We start from the raw sequence: 17508 nt of genomic DNA on the forward strand, positions 1-17508 counted from the left end.
CACCCCACTTCCACATACCACATTCCTTAAGTCAATTTCAGAATCTTACCTCTATCATTCACTACCAGAGCCCAAATGCCACTGCCCCTAATTTCAAAGCTTTTTATTAGCAGAGCTAGCTACTCTCAAGGAGTGTGCCAGAAACTTCTACTACATGATCCCACGAGGGAAGAAGGGAGTCTTAAGATCAGTGTGTTTAAAAAAAAAAAAGGGGGAAAAAAAAAAAAAAGAAAGCTCAATCAATAAGGTGCAGACAGGAAAGTTAAGGACTCAATTTTGCACTTCATATAGGTACAAAGACATTTATCTCGCTTAAAATTCAAACTTGGGGCTAGAGAGATAATCAACTGTTGGAGTACTTGCTGCTGTTACAGGTTTGGTTCCCAGTGCCCACATGGTGGCTCATTACTATCCATAATTCCAGCTCCAAGGAATCTAAAGCCCTCTTCTGACCTCCAGTGGGCACCAGGCACAATGTACACCATGTACAATGAGAGAAACCATGCGTATATATAAATTTAAAATAAAATAAAAGCCACCATAGAGATTGTGTCTCAAAAGAGCCAGGAGTGGTTGGTCACATCTATAATCCCAGCAATCAGAAGAGAGGAAATACATATTATATTTAGTATATGCCTTTAATCCCAGCATACAGAACACTGCAGGTCCAGAACCTGATAATTTATCTTGGGCTACCTTTAGTCCCCTGAATTAGCCACTCTGCACACTACTGTGTCAGACAGAACATCCCGGAACTTAACAAATGAAACCTTTTGGAATACATTAACAGAACTGAACTTCCTACCAAGCTAAGCCTAAGAGTCATCTAATAAACACCCAAGGCCAACAGCTGAGATTTCTGTACTTTGCTATAACTGCCTACTTCCTACTGATGTATTTGGAAAGTGTCTCGATTTGTGACTTTGTTTGGTTACTGCTTCCAATACTATAACATTGATTTTCCTGTAACCCAAATTCGTTACAGCTTATAGCCATTCACACTTAGCTACAGAATAACTTCTCTTGTCCCTTCAAAGGTGAGAGTTGTGTTTTTGCATCAGCATTGCAAAGGTTGAGTAAGTGCTGAGAACATCCTGAGCTTCAATGTCTGGGATAAAAAAAAAAAAAATCAATTTCAAAATAATTCAACTTTAATTTTTACTTAGAGTTTGCCAAACCTATACTTAAATTTTGAAACTTAAATTGAAATAAAATTAACTGTAGTGAAAAAGTCACCAAAATTTGTTCAAAAGAAAGTGTGCTTGGAGCGAGTGTGGTGTCTCATGCCTTTAATTACAGTACTCAGGAGTCAGGATCTGAGCTCAAAGCCAGCCTGGTCTAAACACCCTGTCTCAAAAGAAAAAACAAAAGTGTCTTGGTTTTCCTAAGTACTAAGTGAGCCAGCTTAATTTCTACCCCAAGCTAATCAATCTTTGATGTCTATAAGCCACAAATAGGCTAACAGAAACTGGCTGGACCAAAGACAGTCACTAAAGTGACTGCCAGACCACTTAAATCCCAACTGTATGCTAACTGGCCCTATAATGACATGGCAACCACTAAAGGAACACAGAAAAGAATTAACACCTAAATTTCTGGGAAATCTCTGCCTATCCCCAGAACACATGAAGATTCCTTCCATTTATTAGCTTCCCATTTCTTCAGATGGGTTCTCTCTTCTGCCAGTGTGATATATGCATATGCAGAGGGGCATGTAGAAGCCAGAGGAAGACTTCTGGTGTCCTGCTCGTCATTCTCACTAAACCCAGACTAAGTTGGTGCTATGAAGACCCAGCAATCCTCCTGTCTCTGTCATGCACATGTGGCCATGCCAACATTGTATGTGGGTGCAGGAATGTGAGCTAAGGTCCTGTTAGCCCAGCCAGTGCTGTTATCCACTGAGCCAGCCCTCCAGCACTCTCTCATTTCTTTACTCATTAATCTCTAGCCCTCCAAGGGTTTAAGAAGTTCATTTGCAAGTTCATTTCACACTTCTATTTTGCCAAGAGTTCACCATTACTCAATTGGTGTTCTTTCTTACTGGTTCCACAAATCTGAGATGCAAAATCTGAAGAACAGTTTTGGTTGGTTCATAGGACACCTGAAGAATTTGTTCTTTTCCTAAATGATTCTCCTAAATTTATCTGTGAAACAAATTCTCCTAAATGTGGCTTTAGAACATTAGGTTAAACAGTACCAGGGAACATGCTAGAAATAAACATTTTTGGTCCAGCAACCCAGTAGATTTAGTAAACCCTTCAAGAAATTCTAATGTATAGCCGGGCGGTGGTGGCGCACGCCTTTAATCCCAGCACTTGAGAGGCAGAGGCAGGCGGATTTCTGAGTTCAAGGCCAGCCTGGTCTACAGAGTGAGTTCCAGGACAGCCGGGGCTACACAGAGACACCCTGTCTCGAAAAACAAAAACAAAACAAAATGCTACAAAAGGAGCAAGAAGTATACCAGTTCTTCTACAGAAGCACCCACTTTAAAGTACTCATAATTAAAACATTACCAGGATGGTTGCTGTCCTGGTGGTGGTGGGGGTGACTTGATAATTTGATGCTAACACTTAACCAAATAAATGCATAACTTCTTCCTTCTCTTTCTGTTGCAGAGAACTTGTGAGAAAATCAATGCAGTACACAGGTAAAATACTCAGTAATTTCTGAATTTCTGAAGCAGTTATTGAGAAGGAACTAATATAACCCAAATCCTATGCCTGTGTTGTACAGACAGACATCAGCACTCACAGAAGAGCAACACAGTAGGATTAATGCCCATGACACAACACTCCCAAAGCTCATTAGCTTTTACCCCATTTATATACTTTCAGCCACTACACCCATCCAATCTCAATTTCTTCAGATAGGTATTTGGAAGGGAAAAAGGCCCAAAGAGACAAAGTGACAATGCTTTTCTTGACATAAAACTTACATTCTAGTGCAAAGTATAAGTAAGTTAGTTTGTGGTTTTATTCTTCCAAGTGAAATGAGTTAACCAAGCTGTCTAAATCTCATCCTTGGCTCATATATTTACTGCCCCGGTCACAGTAAAACCAAAACTAGAACTCTTAACTTCTATCCTTTACTACTTTTTAGCCTAGGCAATCAGCTGTTGGTTGGCAATTCCATGCACTACTACTACTACTGTCAACAATTTAACCCCAAGTACTGGTATTATGTACTGGTATTACTGTATGTGTAACAACACTCAGAATGCCGTAGTGGTACCTAAACCATAAACTACCGTTTATACTCGACCAACTTTCAATGATGTGGCTATTGAAATTTCTAGCCTTCTACCTCTTGTGTCCTGTAGGTTGTATACACAGTAAAACTGATTAAATGGTTAGTAACAGCACTTGGGAGGCAGAGGCAGGCAAAGCTCTTGAGCTCAAGTTTCAGGACAGCCAAGGTTACAAAGAGAATTGTCTTGAAAAACCACAAAGGAAAAAAAAAAAGATCTTAAAGCAGTATTCTAGACACTATTCTTATTTCCCAGACATCCCAAATATGCACTAAGGGAAAGTCAAAATACCCAGTAGCACACATCAGAAAGGATGGTCTTAGGAATCAAGTCACAATTGTGTGAGAATAACTCAAATTCTAAAATGTGCTTTTCAATATGACCCTGTTCTCATATTTTAATTTTGAAATGATTTTACTTTTTAAAAATGTAGCTTCTTGGGCTGGAGAGATGGCTCAGCGGTTAAGAGCACTGACTGCTCTTCCGAAGGTCCTGAGTTCAAATCCCAGCAACCACATGGTGGCTCACAGCCATCTGTAAAGAGATCTGACGCCCTCTTCTGGTGTGTCTGAAGACAGCTACTTATACATACTTACATATAATAATAAATAAATCTTAAAAAAAAAAAAAGAAAGTTATTTAAAAAAAAAAAATGTAGCTTTTTCCTTGGGAAAACACCAAATAGTGAATAGACAAGGCTTGTGAGGCCACAGTGGCCACCAGAGGACTCAGCCCCACCTTGGTATGCAGCAAAGCCTAAGACAAGGAGTAGATCCCTGTATCCAACAGGACTGCCTATCAAGACCATGAAGATCAAGCTACAGAGATCTACGTGTTTTCTCTGCCCATCAAAGAACTGAGATTATTAATTTTACCTAGCAATTATCTCTTTTATCTTAATTGTGATGACTATTCTTGGTTATTAACTTGACTATATCTGGAATTAACTAAAACCCAAATTGCAAGCCATACCTGTAAGGGATTTTCTTTTTTTAAATTAATTAAATCACCTGAAATGGTAAGACCCACTTCTTCTCTGGATCTTTGAGACAGGAAAGTATACCTTTAATTCAGATTTTCTGAGGTAGGAAGATGCACCTCTAGTTTGGATCACACCTTCTTCTAGAAGCCTATATAAAGGACATGGAAGAAGCTGTTCTCTCCTTGCCTGTTTGCTCTCACTCTCAAGTCCATTCCTTCCCTGGCTTTAAAGCCTACTTCTTCAGGATTCTGATGTATTCTGAAGACCAGCTGAGACATTCAGCCTCATGGAATGAACAACTACTGGATTCTTAGACCTTCCATTGATAGACAGCCATTGTTGACTAGCTGGACCACAGCCTACAAGCCCTTGTAATAAATCTCCTTTATAGTAAAGTATAAACACACAAACACAAACACACACATACATACATACACACCCATACACCCACACAGAGATCAGAAGAGAGCACCCAATCCTTTGGATATGAGAGGTTGCAAGCCACTATGTGGTTGCTGGGAACTGAACCAGGGTCCTCTATAGGAGCAGCAAGTACTTTTAACCACTGAGCCACCTCTCCAGCCCCTGGAAAGCACCTTTTAAGGATGAGATTTCAAAGATCGTGGCAGGGCAGAAGAAGCAGACTTTGTTTGGCCAGTGGACCAGAATCAAAGCTACTGGGGAAATAAGATTAGAAAGCCCTATACTATCCTATGCAAGGTATAGGGCCCTGTGGCTCTGTGCCCAAGAAGCTGCTGATGGCAGTTGGTGCTGATGACTTACTGTAGAGAAGTTACAGGCTGCACTGCCAAGGCTACCTACCTCTGATCCATCCCCAAGACCTAGCGTTACCTATTTAACCCTGGATGATCTCAAACTTATTCTTCTGTCTTGGCTTTCTAAGGGCTGGGTTTATAGATATGCCACTAAGGTATTAAAAACTATAGGTGAGCTAAGCATGGTGGTATAGAGCAGAGAAAGAAGAATGGCAAGTTTAAGGTCAGCCTAGGGTATAAAACAGAAAAAGAAAGGGGATTAAGGGAGTAATATAAAAGACATGTTCCGTGGTATGATCAAAATTCCACACAACGGACCTCATCACTACAAGTTCAGTTTGCCTTGAACACATATAACCAATACATATTCAATTAGAAACTAAGTGTTTTAAATTTCTAGAACTTGGGCCAGTGAGATAGCTCAGAGGATAAAAGAACTTGCCACAAAAGACTGATAACCTGAGTTTGACCCCAGAACCCACTGTAGAAGAACTGATGCCAAAATCCGTCCTCTGATACATACTATAACACGAATAAGCCCCTCACACTAATAAAACAGATTACGTTAAAAAAGTAAACTCTTGCACTGGTGAGATGGCTCAGCAGGTAATAGCACTGACTGCTCTTCCGGAGGACCTGAGTTTGGATCCCAGCAACCACATGGTGGCTCACAACCATCTGTGATGAGATCTGATGCCCTCTTCTGGTGCTTCTGAAGACAGCTACAGTGCATCACACTGGAGCGAGAGGGGCGGAGCTGGAGCAAGCAGAGGTCCTGAGTTCAATTCCCAGCAGCCACATGATGGCTCATGGCCATCTGTACAGCTACAGTGTACTCATTCACTGTGAGCTGAAAATTAACTCGACCACACTCCCTTAACAATTTCATTTGTGTCGGGTGGTGGTGGTGGCACACGCCTTTAATCCCAGCACTTGGGAGGCAGGGGCAGGAGGATTTCTGAGTTCGAGGCCAGCCTGGTCTAGAGAGAGAGTACCAGGACAGCCAGGGCTACATAGAGAAACCCTGTCCCGAAAAAAACAAACAAACAAACAAAACCCAACTTCATTTGTGTTCAGTTTTACTTCAAAGCATCCAAACAGATTTATCCTACTTCTCACAAGCAAGATCAATTCTGAATAAAACAAAAAGGGGAAAAAAAGTGAATAAATCGAAAGGAAATTACCTCATGTTCTTTTTCCTGTAGCAAAAGAACAATATCTCCAGGTTCCACTCCTGGAGCCTGGTCTGCTTCCCCAGTGAACGTAATTCTCTGTCCATGTTTCATGCCTTTGTCTACATGGACTTCCAGAATCTTGACTTCTTTAATCACCTTCTTCCCTTCACATTTTTTACAGCGGTCTTTTTCATTGATGACCTCCCCTGCAAAGAGAGGTCATTCAAGCTTCTAGTAAGAACAAGCACCCGAACATTAAGCAGTCTTGACAGCACCCTTAACTCAAAAAGAAACATTTTGGGTACCACTGACAAAAATCTTACTAAAGGTCACCAAAGGGTCCCAGCTACCCAATCTTGACATTTCCTTAGAGCTCCTTGGGCAGTCAGGTTCTGGGGCTTCTACAAATGCTTCTGCAGACCTTTTCAGCTCTTACTTCAAGTAAGTTACCAGCAGACAGACGCAGTCCAAGTAAAATTTAAATTTTTCTTTCCAGTAAGGGTTACTAAACCTAAGAACTCACAAATGATTTATACTTGATTCTTAATATATACATACATATACATTTACATACACACACAAAATGTATTTTTTTTTTTTTTTTTTTTTTTTTTTTTTTTTGGTTTTTTTCGAGACAGGGTTTCTCTGTATAGCCTTGGCTGTCCTGGAACTCACTCTGTAGACCAGGCTGTCCTGGAACCCAGAAATCCTCCTGCCTCTGCCTCCCAAGCGCTGGGATTAAAGGCGTGCACCACTACCACCTGGCCCTTAAATATTCTTGACGGTGAATTACTAAACTGTAGAGTTGGTACTGCAGTTTACATCAAAGACTAAACCTTGTTAAGAATTTTTTTAAAAAGAGTATTATGCTGCTAAGGTAGGCTTGAAATTCACTATCCTCCTGCCTCTGCTCCCTGCATAGATGATTACACCTTGTTCAACTCAGCTGTTAATGTTCAGATGAAGGTAGCAATTTTAACATAGAATGCAGAGACACCTCATTGGAATAGAACATGAAGCTAAGGAGGAGACCTGGCTTTTTAGGGCAGAATCTTTCACGACCTGGAGGTTAGCAGGTTAGGCTGGCTGGTCAGTGAGCAACCTGGGAACAGCTTCTCTCTTTAGCACAGCAATTCTTTTGTTTTTTTTGTTTTTCGAGACAGGGTTTCTCTGTATAGCTCTGGCTGTCCTGGAACTCACTCTGTAGACCAGGCTGGCCTTGAACTCAGAAATCTATCTGCCTCTGCCTCCCAAGTGCTGGGATTAAAGGCGGGCACCACCACTGCCTGGCAGCACAGCGATTCTTAAATGTGCACTACTGGCCTTAACACAGGTTTCTGGAGAGGCAGGCGGATTTCTGAGTTTGAGGCCAGCGTGGTCTACAGAGTGAGTTCTAGGATAGCCAGGGCTACACAGAGAAACCCTGTCTCCGAAAACCCAAAAAAACCCCAAAAACCAAAAACCAAAAAACACAGGTTTCTGGGACTGTATCCATGGCTAGGCTCTCATGCTAGAAGGCAGTCACTGTAGCAACTACACATACTTCAGAATGACTTCATCACTTCCAAGAATAATTTGGAAAAGGGAAGTTCTACAACTACACTAATTAACCATCAGGCAAAGGAAAGAATGGGGGGACATGGCTCAGTGGTAAGGATCATAGGTTTAATCCCTCCCACCAGGGCTAGGATAGGCGTAGATAGTAGAAATTAATTAGAGTAAAGGCTGATGGGTATAGTTCAATAATTGACAAGCACACTCAAGGATTTGGGTTTACTATCCAGTGTTGCTGAGGCAAAATTCTCCACATAATTAATCTAATTCAAAACTTAATTTCTCAGCTACACTAGCCACATCTTTCCGTCCCTTGATTAAAGCCAACTTAATTTAACTATTAAAACACAAAACTATTAACAATATTCAGGGGCTGGCGAGATGGCTCAGCGGTTGAGAGCACTGACTGCTCTTCTGAAAGTCCTGAGTTCAAACCCCAGCAACCACATGGTGGCTCACAACCATCCATAATGAGATCTGACGCCCTCTTCTGTAAGTACACAGTGTACTTACATATAATAAATAAATAAAACAAAACAAAACAAACAAAACAACATTCAAAACTTGATTAGGACCTTTCAGAATGCCCCCAGAACCCTACTAGTTAGTGATAAAGATTAATTTCTACTTGAGTTTGCAAAATATCTTAGCTTCCAGAGCTGGAGGCAGATTAGGAATTCAAGATCATCCTTGAATACAGTTCAAGGTCAGTCTAGGTTAGAGACACTATCCTGAAACAGTAGTGGTATAATAAATTCCAATCTTAGTAACTACAGTTTAGTAATTCCAATCTATTTGATTTTCATTTTGTAAATGAAATAAATATAAGCTTATTTTTAAAAAATTGTAGGGGGCTGGAGAGATGGTTCAGAGGTTAAGAACTGACTGCTCTTCCAGAGGTCCTGAGTTCAATTCCCAGCAACTACATGGTAGCTCATAACCATCTATAGTGGGATCCCATACTTTCTTCTGGTGTGTCTGAAGAGAGTGACTGTGTACTCACATACATAAAATAAATCTTTTAAAACAAACTGTAAATGTTTCCAATTTCTATATTCCCAACATACTGAAATCCTGGGCACTTACCTTCTCCATTGCAGTCAGAGCACACGGACTGCATCTGCTGCACCATTCCTGGAGCCAGCTGTCTGATCATAATGCGCACACCTCGACCCCGACAAGCGCTGCATTTTTGAACAGCTCCAGACTTTCCACCTTGGCTAAAGCAAAAGTTTAAATCACACTTTTGTCTACAAACCATTACAGTCATTAAAAAAACACAAATTGTGCCTTTTAACTCCCCAGTAATAATTATTAAAGTGACCTCTAGAGTTATCAGAAGATGCCCAGCTGCTTATCAAGTTTTAAATCAAGAAAATGTTTTTTGAGCATGCCACTCAAAAAGCAGACACTGTGTAAGCAACAACACACTTACCCACTGCATGCACTACATAGCACATTCTTGCTAAGTTGTAGTTTGGTTGTCTTGCCATTATACAGGTCTTCTAAAGATACTCTGCAGAGAAAAAGAACCAAGTTCAACCAAATTTTGATGAACAACATCTGAGACATCCACTGCCATGACTACCCCATAAAAATAATAAATTCTTAAACCAACAACTTGATGCAATTTACACACTGATAACGCCAATTCATTAGCAAAACTCTAAAGACAGAATCTTGTGATTCACACTGGCTTCAAACTCAAAATGCAGTAAAAGATGACTCTGAACACCAGGCATGGTGGCGCATGCCTTTCCTCCCAGCACCTGAGAGGCAGAAGGCAGGTAGATTTCTGAGTTTGAGACCAGCCTGGTCTACAGAGTGAGTTCCAGGACAGCCAGGGCTACACAGAGAAACCCTGTCTCGAAAAACAAACAAAACAACAAACAAAAAAAAAAATGACTCTGAACTAATATGGATACCCCTTCCCCTGCATCCCAAGGGCTAGGATTACAGGCATATATCATCTTGCCCAGTTTTATGTAGTACAAAAAGAACCCAGGGATTCCTTTGTGCCAGACAAGTATTCTAGCAACTAAGCTATATTCCTTGCTTCTAATTGCAATTATCACCCAATTTTATGTGATAACAACTAAAGCACAGAAAAGCTAACTAACTTGACCAAGGTCATGTAAGCACTGATTCTAGAGTCAGAGGTTTACTAGAGGGGAGGGTACACTATGTATGATTAGATTAGATTAAACATGTGCATTAAAGCTGGGTGGTGGTGGCACATGCCTTTAATCCTGGCACTTGGCAGGTAGAGGCAGGTGGATTTCTGAATTCGAGGCCAGCCTGGTCTACAGAGTGAGTTCCAGGACAGCCAGGGTTATACAGAGAAACCCTGTCTCGGGAAAAAAAAAAAAAAAAAAAAGTGTATTACAGCTTAAGATAGGCACTTAGGAGTCTGGAGAAATGGCTCAGTGGATAAGAGCACAGGCTGCTCTTCCAGAGATCTGGGCTCAATTTCCAACACCCACAGTGGAGGCTTACAACTGACTAACTCCAGTCCAAAGAGATTGGACTTTCTGCTTACCTCTGCAGAAATAAGGCACAAACATATATGCAGGAAAACAGTCATACATACAAAAGTTTTTAAAAATTAAAAAGGAGCTGGGCGGTGGTGGCGCACGCCTTTAATCCCAGCACTTGGGAGGCAGAGGCAGGCGGATTTCTGAGTTCGAGGCCAGCCTGGTCTCCAGAGTGAGTTCCAGGACAGCCAGGGCTATACAGAGAAACCCTGCCTCGAAAAAAAAAAACCAAAAAAAAAAAAAAAAAAAAAAAAAAAAAAAAATTAAAAAGGAGAGGCACTTAGTTGTGTATGTTTAAAAAGTTACATACTGTAGCAGAAAAGAGGGAAAGAACATAGTTCAACAGAGAGACAATCAACCTTTTCAGCTCCTAAAAACCCTGCCAAATCATAATTCTGCATATCTGAACAACTCTTTCTAGTTTTTCCTCCTCTAAACCATTTATTTTTCCTGTTTAGGAAGTAGATATCATTAAGTGGGGATGAGCACAGAATACTGTGTGCAGCAGGGCTCTGAGAAAGGCAATGCAGGTAAGTTGGGCCAGCACTCAAGTGAATATGGAAGCATTCCAGACCTGGTTGGACAAGTTCATGTTGTAATGGTTGGTACAGATCTGGTCGGGGCTGATGCACAGGCAATCAACCAATAGGACATATAGCAGCTTTCTATACGATCAGCCAAAAGCACTGTGATGTACGAAGTCAGCTTGCTGGTGGTTTGTACCAGCTGCTGGGTGAGCTAGGAGGATCCTCTACATCAAGGTATGAGGCTCTTTGGTGTTCATGATGAACATTGTCATGGTGGCCCTGAACAACTTTTAACAACAACTTTTAACTTTTAACTTTGAAGATATCAAAGTAACTCAAAAGGCTGAATTTAAAAAGTACCAAAATTGTTTGAATGCAAAAGTATACAATATTTTATATATCCATATTACCTCAAAAAAGTGGTACAGAAAAAAAAAAAGCTTACTAAAAATACATATGGGGGCTAGAAAGATGGCTCTGGAGTTACTTGCTATCCTGGCAGAGGACCTGGGTTCAGTTCTAAGTACCCACACAGGGGGCTAACAACTATCTGTTACTCCAATTCCAGAGGATTCAACACCTTCTTCTGGACTCCGTGGGCACTCACTGTACATGGTACCCAGACATACATGCAGGCAAAACATCCATACACATTTTTAAAAAGTAATAAATGTTTCTTTAAAACAATTTAAAAGTGTATTTGCTAGGTGTGGCAGTGCACACCTATAATCTTAATACCAAAAGTCCAAAATCAGCCTTTCCTATATACCAAGTTCTAGGCTAGACAAGGTTAAATCCAAAGACCAGCCTCAAACAAACATACAAACTATATATACATGCCTGTATATATATACACATAACTAATACAACACAACTCAACTTTACTCATATATAGCATACTTCAATTACAAGATCAATTTCCAAACTAAATCTCAAAAAACAAAGCAGCCCCATCGCCTCCCTAAGGAGCTGTAGTTAATGGTTGCTGAGGGAGGGGATTCATTCTCAGTGAAGTGGCCAAAGGTAAGTTGCCCTTGCTCATTAAGTAGAAAGGCCGAGGGAGGAAAGGCAAAGAAGTAGGAGGGACTTGTTAGGAAGAGGGGTTCATCTGAAGGAGAAGCATAGCAAAAGGTAATTATGAAGATCATTGCCAAACTACATTTTATATTACTGTATCAAACTGTAAAAGAATAAAATTCCAATTTTTTAAAAAAGATTTATTTATTATTATATATAAGTACACTGTAACTGTCTTCAGACACACCAGAAGAGGGCATCAGATCTCATTATGGATGGTTATAAGCCACCATGTGGTTGCTGGGATTTGAGCTCAGGACCTTCGGAGCAGTCAGTGCTCTTAACCGCTAAGCCATCTCTCCAGCCCCAAAATTCTAAAAATTATTCACCAAAACCATCCATTTATATCATAGATTTAATAATACTCATTTGCATTTTGATTGGTTTGGTTTTCTGTTTGTTGTTTTGGTTTCTCTGAGACAGACTTACACTAGATAGCTCTGGCTTTATGGAGCAGGCTGGCCTCAAATTTAAGAGATCTGCTTGTCTCTGTGTCCCTTTGTCCAAAGTGATGGGATTGAGCCATCACAGCTTTTTCCAGAATTCTTCACACTTGCTAAGAGGGCTCTGCCACTAATCTACACACATCCAGCCTTTAAACTGTCCTTACTAATTTAAGACCCTTGAATTCACCTAAAGGAACAAAGAAATAGTCTGAAGTCATTCTCCAAGGCACCTACACTATTTTGTGGTATTCAGCCTTTTGCCAAATTGTCACTTTAAGCTTCAAACTTTCACATGTTGTAGACAGTATAAAGTAACACTTATAGGTAGGCAAGACGGCTCAGCAGATTGTTGCAGACCTAAACTTGATCATGGTGGAAGAGAACCAACTCCTCACAAGCTATCCTCCCTGATTTGCATGCTCACACAAAATAAAAATTTTAAAAACCACTTATACATTAAAGGCAGTGGCGGTGCATGCCTTTAACCCCAGCACTTGAAAGGCAAAGGCAGGCGGATTTCTTTTCTGAGTTTGAGGCCAGCCTGGTCTACAAAGTGAGTTCAGGCACAGTCAGGGCTACACAGAGAAACCCTGTCTCGAAAAACCAAAACCAAAACAAACAAACAAAATAATAATAATAATAATACCAAGAACATATCATCACATCCAAATAATGATATATTGATCTACATCTTAAGTCTTACAAGACCAGGAAAAGAAAACTGTAAATAATAATCTAATTATATTGACACTCTCCAGAGAGGCTTAAACTGGCAAAATTTCTCTAAAGCAACTAGGTTTCATCAGCTTCAAAACATGGATGTCAAGTCAGGGATAGTACCTCACACCTATAATCCTAACACTTGAGAGCCTGACGGAGGTGGGGCTGTTATGAAGTCAAGGTCAGCCTTAGCTACAGTGTGATACTATTTCAGAAAGAAATAAAGCCAGGAATGCTTGGCTGGGAATCTGCCAGAGATAAAACAGCATACAAAGAAATGCACAGCAACAGTATCTATTCTAGCCCCTCTGCACATCACATAAAAGATGAGTGATTGATCATCATGAAATGTAATTATAAAGCCACTCAAAAGAATGTTAGTAAGCAGGTATGATGGTACATACCTGTAATCCTAGAATTCAGGAGGGAGAGGTAGGAAGAACATTGCTTGGACTGCTTAACAAACTCCAGTTTAAAATAAAAGGTGTGTGGAGGGGGGTTGGTCTCTGAAGACAATCAGTTGTTAATGTGCCTATAGCACAGTATCTGGGTTCAATCCTCAGCACTTGTATAAAAAGCCAGCTATCAGCTATGGTGGGGCTGGAGAAGTCATTCTTGCAGTGGATCCAGTTTCAATTCCATCCACATGGCAGCTCATAACCATCTGTAACTCTTTTGTTTCAGGTGACCTGGCACTCTCTTACCCTCAAGAACCAGGCACTTGTGTTACTACAGACATACACGCAAGCAAAACACTTATATAAATAAGACTAAACAGATAAATCTAAACAAAAAACTAGACCAGTAGGTTGGCTGTGGATTACCACCAAACCTGCCTCCCTGAGTTCAACCCCCGGAAGCCACACAGTAAAAGAAATGAACCAACTCAATCAACTCTACAATTTGTCCTGACCTTCATGACTGCAGGGTAGCAAGCACTCGACCCCCTCTCCATAACAACAAAAACTGTAACTAAAAGATTTTAAACAACTAAGAGTTAGGCATGATCAAAATCGCAGTAATCCCAGCACTTCTGAGGTAGAGGCAGGATACCAGGAATTCATAATCAGCCTTGGCTTCATGAGACCTTGTCTTAAAACTCCAGTGTTCACTCTTCCCACCTCAATTCAGTCTCTTGTATTTGTTATTAAAAACATTCTTAGTGAAATAATTTTAAAACATGGTGAAATGGCAATTTTCAGATTGTAGAGGAGCTGTGGAGTCTTAATTCAAAATCAAAGTCCACACCACTTATATGCTGATGGTTATGACAGGCTGGAAGCCAGTAAGCTCCATGGAAACCAATTTAGGAGAGTTAGCATTAAGGATCAAGTAATAAGGGATACTACCACATAAATAATAGAAACAAGCAACCATTCTTTTGACTTAAACTACTTCAAAGAATATTTTCAAACAGGCAACCTCAACAGCACGTGGAAAAAAAATCTGTAAAAATCAACTATTCTTTAAGATCTTGGTTGATTTATTTTGAGACAGACTTCTATGTATCCCAGGTTGGCCTCAAACTAGCTATTCAACTGAATATGACCTTGAAGTCTGATCCTCTTGCCTCTACCTCTCCAGTGCTGTAAATAAAGACCACCCAACCTGGCTTAAATCCAGAATTTTGTGTCTGTGAGTTAAGCACTTTACCAAGTGACCCATATTTCTAGAGCACCCCTCCACCATTTAAGGTCTGAAGCAAAATACATCTAATTAACTTTGTCACTTAATAAGAACACATTTTAAAATATGAATTTTAAAATAAAGGACAAAATATTCTGTAGTAACTCTCTAAGTATCACCATTTGGAGAAGCTTTTTTTTTTTTTTTTTTTTTTTTTTTAAGAAACTCACTTCAGTGGATGCATCATGTCCTCGCCTCTTCTTCTGCCATTTCGACTTCTACTCTGATTGCCCATGAAGCCAAACAATCCTCCACCAAAAATATGTGAGAAAATATCATCCATGCCACCGCCTCCACCACTGCCTTCCCGTAGACCTTGTTCTCCATATCTGTCATACAGCTCCCGCTTCTCTGGATTTGACAATACTTCATATGCAAAACTTATTTCTTTAAACTATAAAGTAAAAATAAAAACAATTGGATTTTTAAGTTCAAGAACATGAGAAAGACTTCAGAAACCCAGAAGCCACTTAACTCCAATAAAAAGCTTTACTGAGTTTCGATTGGTTTCCTTTTGGTCCTCTTTATCATCTAGTGCTAAAATGCTTAGAATTCTCATTGTAAAACTAAAACAGTCCTCTGAAAGTTATTACCATCATTATTATATGAGTGTGGGAGAACGTATAGAGGTCAAAGGACAACTTTCTCTCCTTCTGGTGTGGATCAAGCTCAGGCTTACATGGTGGCAAAGACTTGTAACACTGAGCTATGTCAATAGCTATAATTTTTCTTATATTGGAAGAATATTACAAGCATCAGGCTTTACTATGGTTATTTTCAAGTAAGTTAAAATATTAGTGAAAGTTTCACCCTGTAGGCATAAATGGACTTTCCCACTTCACTCCTTTCTGGGAGGGTGATATATTTTAAATTTCAGTTTACAACTAAAACTCCCAGAATAAAACTTAAACAACTTACTTTATCTCCAGCATTTGGATTCTTATCAGGATGGTATTCTTTGGCTAACTTTCGGTATGCCTTCAAAAAAGATTTTGGAAGAGAGTTATATACAGCAAACAATTTAAGATATTCACTTTTCTGAGAAGCAATGTTCTAAAATTACAGCCTTCCAAAAAGGTCACTTAGTATTTATCATTTTCCACTTCAGTATTGTTTACTTGCTAAGAATGTAACCCAAAGTTATTAAAGAAAAATACAAATAATCAAAACAACAAAGAAAAAGACACCAAAACACTGTTTTCTTTCTAATTTCATTTTAAACTATTATCAAATGTCTTTGATGGCCAGTAACCAGACAATAACCAAACAAATTTCAGACTAAGTGACTACATTTTACAGAAACTCAAGCACTACTGCAAACTAGGCAAAGGATACTTCTACCAAGTATCTCTCTCCAAGCTGGCTGGCTCCTCTGCCTGGCCTCTAACAGGAAAACACCCAGGAGGTCCTAAGTGATGTTTTACTAGCTCATGGTCGGCCAACTGGGGTCCTAGGTGGTGGTGACGCCACATACTTTCAACTAAGTGATGTGGCTAAGCACCGTGTAAGTCTTCACACAGACTCATGAATTATATAACACAGCCTACCATTTCCGGTAGGGTAACAGGAAGTCCTTTTTCTTTGGACTTTACCAGTCCCAGTACTTACGGGACATTCTTCTTTTTCTCAGATTACAAATTCAGATTGGATATCGACAGCCAGAAGATGCTGAAAGACTTCACCAATACCTTAAGTCCCGAGATGATTTTGTACTACTACAAAGGACAACAATGAGACCTGTCCCATTTTTAGTGAGTGCACACTCAGGTGTTTAGCTGGGACACACGACTCATCCCTGAAGCGGCCACTGGGTATTTAGATCTCTAGCCCACGGAACAATGCTTCTAAACAGACCCACGCTGCTCCAGCTGCCCGGCGAGGGAGGCAGAGGGAGGAGCCTGTTCAGCGCCGGAGGCTGCGGCCCTCGGCCCCGCACCGGCGCGGCGGTCAGCTCCTCCCCAGCCCGGCGGCGCGAGCACCGCGGTCCGACCTGTTTTTCCGGGTGGCCCGGGGCGCCGAGCTGGCGGGCCGCGTCAGCGCAGGGCCGGCGGGCGGAGGCCCAAGGTCAGCCGAGCCGACTGCGCCCCCGCCGCCGCCGCGCCTCAGCCCGGCTCAGGCCGCCCCGACCGCGCAGGCCCCGCGCTCTCGCCCCGCCCGCCCGCCGGCCGGCCGGCTCGCTCCAGTACCTTCTTCAGCTCGTTCTCGCTGGCACCGGGAGGGACGCCCAGGATGTCGTACAGCTTCGTGTCGGCCACGTTCGCCATGGCGGCCTGCCGGGCAGCACTCGCAAGCAGGCGGCGGAGCGGAAGGAGCGCGACCCGGACCACGAGCGGCGGCGGCGCAGGCCGAGGAGACGGCGCGGGGAGGCGGGCGGGGCTGAACTTTGACCCGGCGCAGCGCCGTGACGTTGCCACAAGGCCCCGCCCCCGGGGCGTGGCGGGCAGTGGGGCGGTGGGCGCCGGTGTGCGGCAGGTGAGGGCCTTTCCTGACGCCGGTCGGTGACGCGCGAGCGACCGCGGAGTAGTGGGGAGCGGTGGGCGGCGTTCGTAAGGAACACTTGGTGCGGCTGAGGCCTGCGGGGAAGAAGCCGGCGTGGAATCCTCCTGGGGTGGTGCCCCCGGGGCCGCGGTGAAAAACAGCACGTGGGTGTGAGTGTGTAAGGCTCCCAAAGAGCGTTTTACACCCCTAATGTCATTTTATCAACACCTTCACTAACTCACTTCATCTCCTCAGCTTCCCCCTCAGCACCTCGGCGTAGGGGAAACAAATTTCATTCACAAATAC

The 17508-nt window shown here is 41.7% G+C and overlaps 1 protein-coding gene across 1 annotated transcript in view; it reads right to left on the minus strand.

Annotated features, from left to right (window-relative positions):
* The window catches only part of Dnaja2 (DnaJ heat shock protein family (Hsp40) member A2), a 20716-nt gene extending 3604 nt beyond the window's left edge, over positions 1 to 17112 (minus strand). The window contains exons 1-6 of the mRNA XM_031336870.1: positions 16911 to 17112; positions 15643 to 15702; positions 14895 to 15118; positions 9170 to 9250; positions 8821 to 8954; positions 6150 to 6386 (exon numbers count right to left, since the gene is read on the minus strand). Coding sequence (XP_031192730.1) covers positions 6150 to 6386; positions 8821 to 8954; positions 9170 to 9250; positions 14895 to 15118; positions 15643 to 15702; positions 16911 to 16988 — 814 coding nt within the window. The 5' untranslated portion in view covers positions 16989 to 17112. The remainder of the gene's footprint in view (positions 1 to 6149; positions 6387 to 8820; positions 8955 to 9169; positions 9251 to 14894; positions 15119 to 15642; positions 15703 to 16910) is intronic.
* Between the last annotated feature and the right edge of the window lie 396 nt (positions 17113 to 17508).

Source organism: Mastomys coucha, unplaced genomic scaffold, assembly GCF_008632895.1.
Source record: "Mastomys coucha isolate ucsf_1 unplaced genomic scaffold, UCSF_Mcou_1 pScaffold22, whole genome shotgun sequence".
Lineage (NCBI taxonomy): Eukaryota > Metazoa > Chordata > Mammalia > Rodentia > Muridae > Mastomys > Mastomys coucha.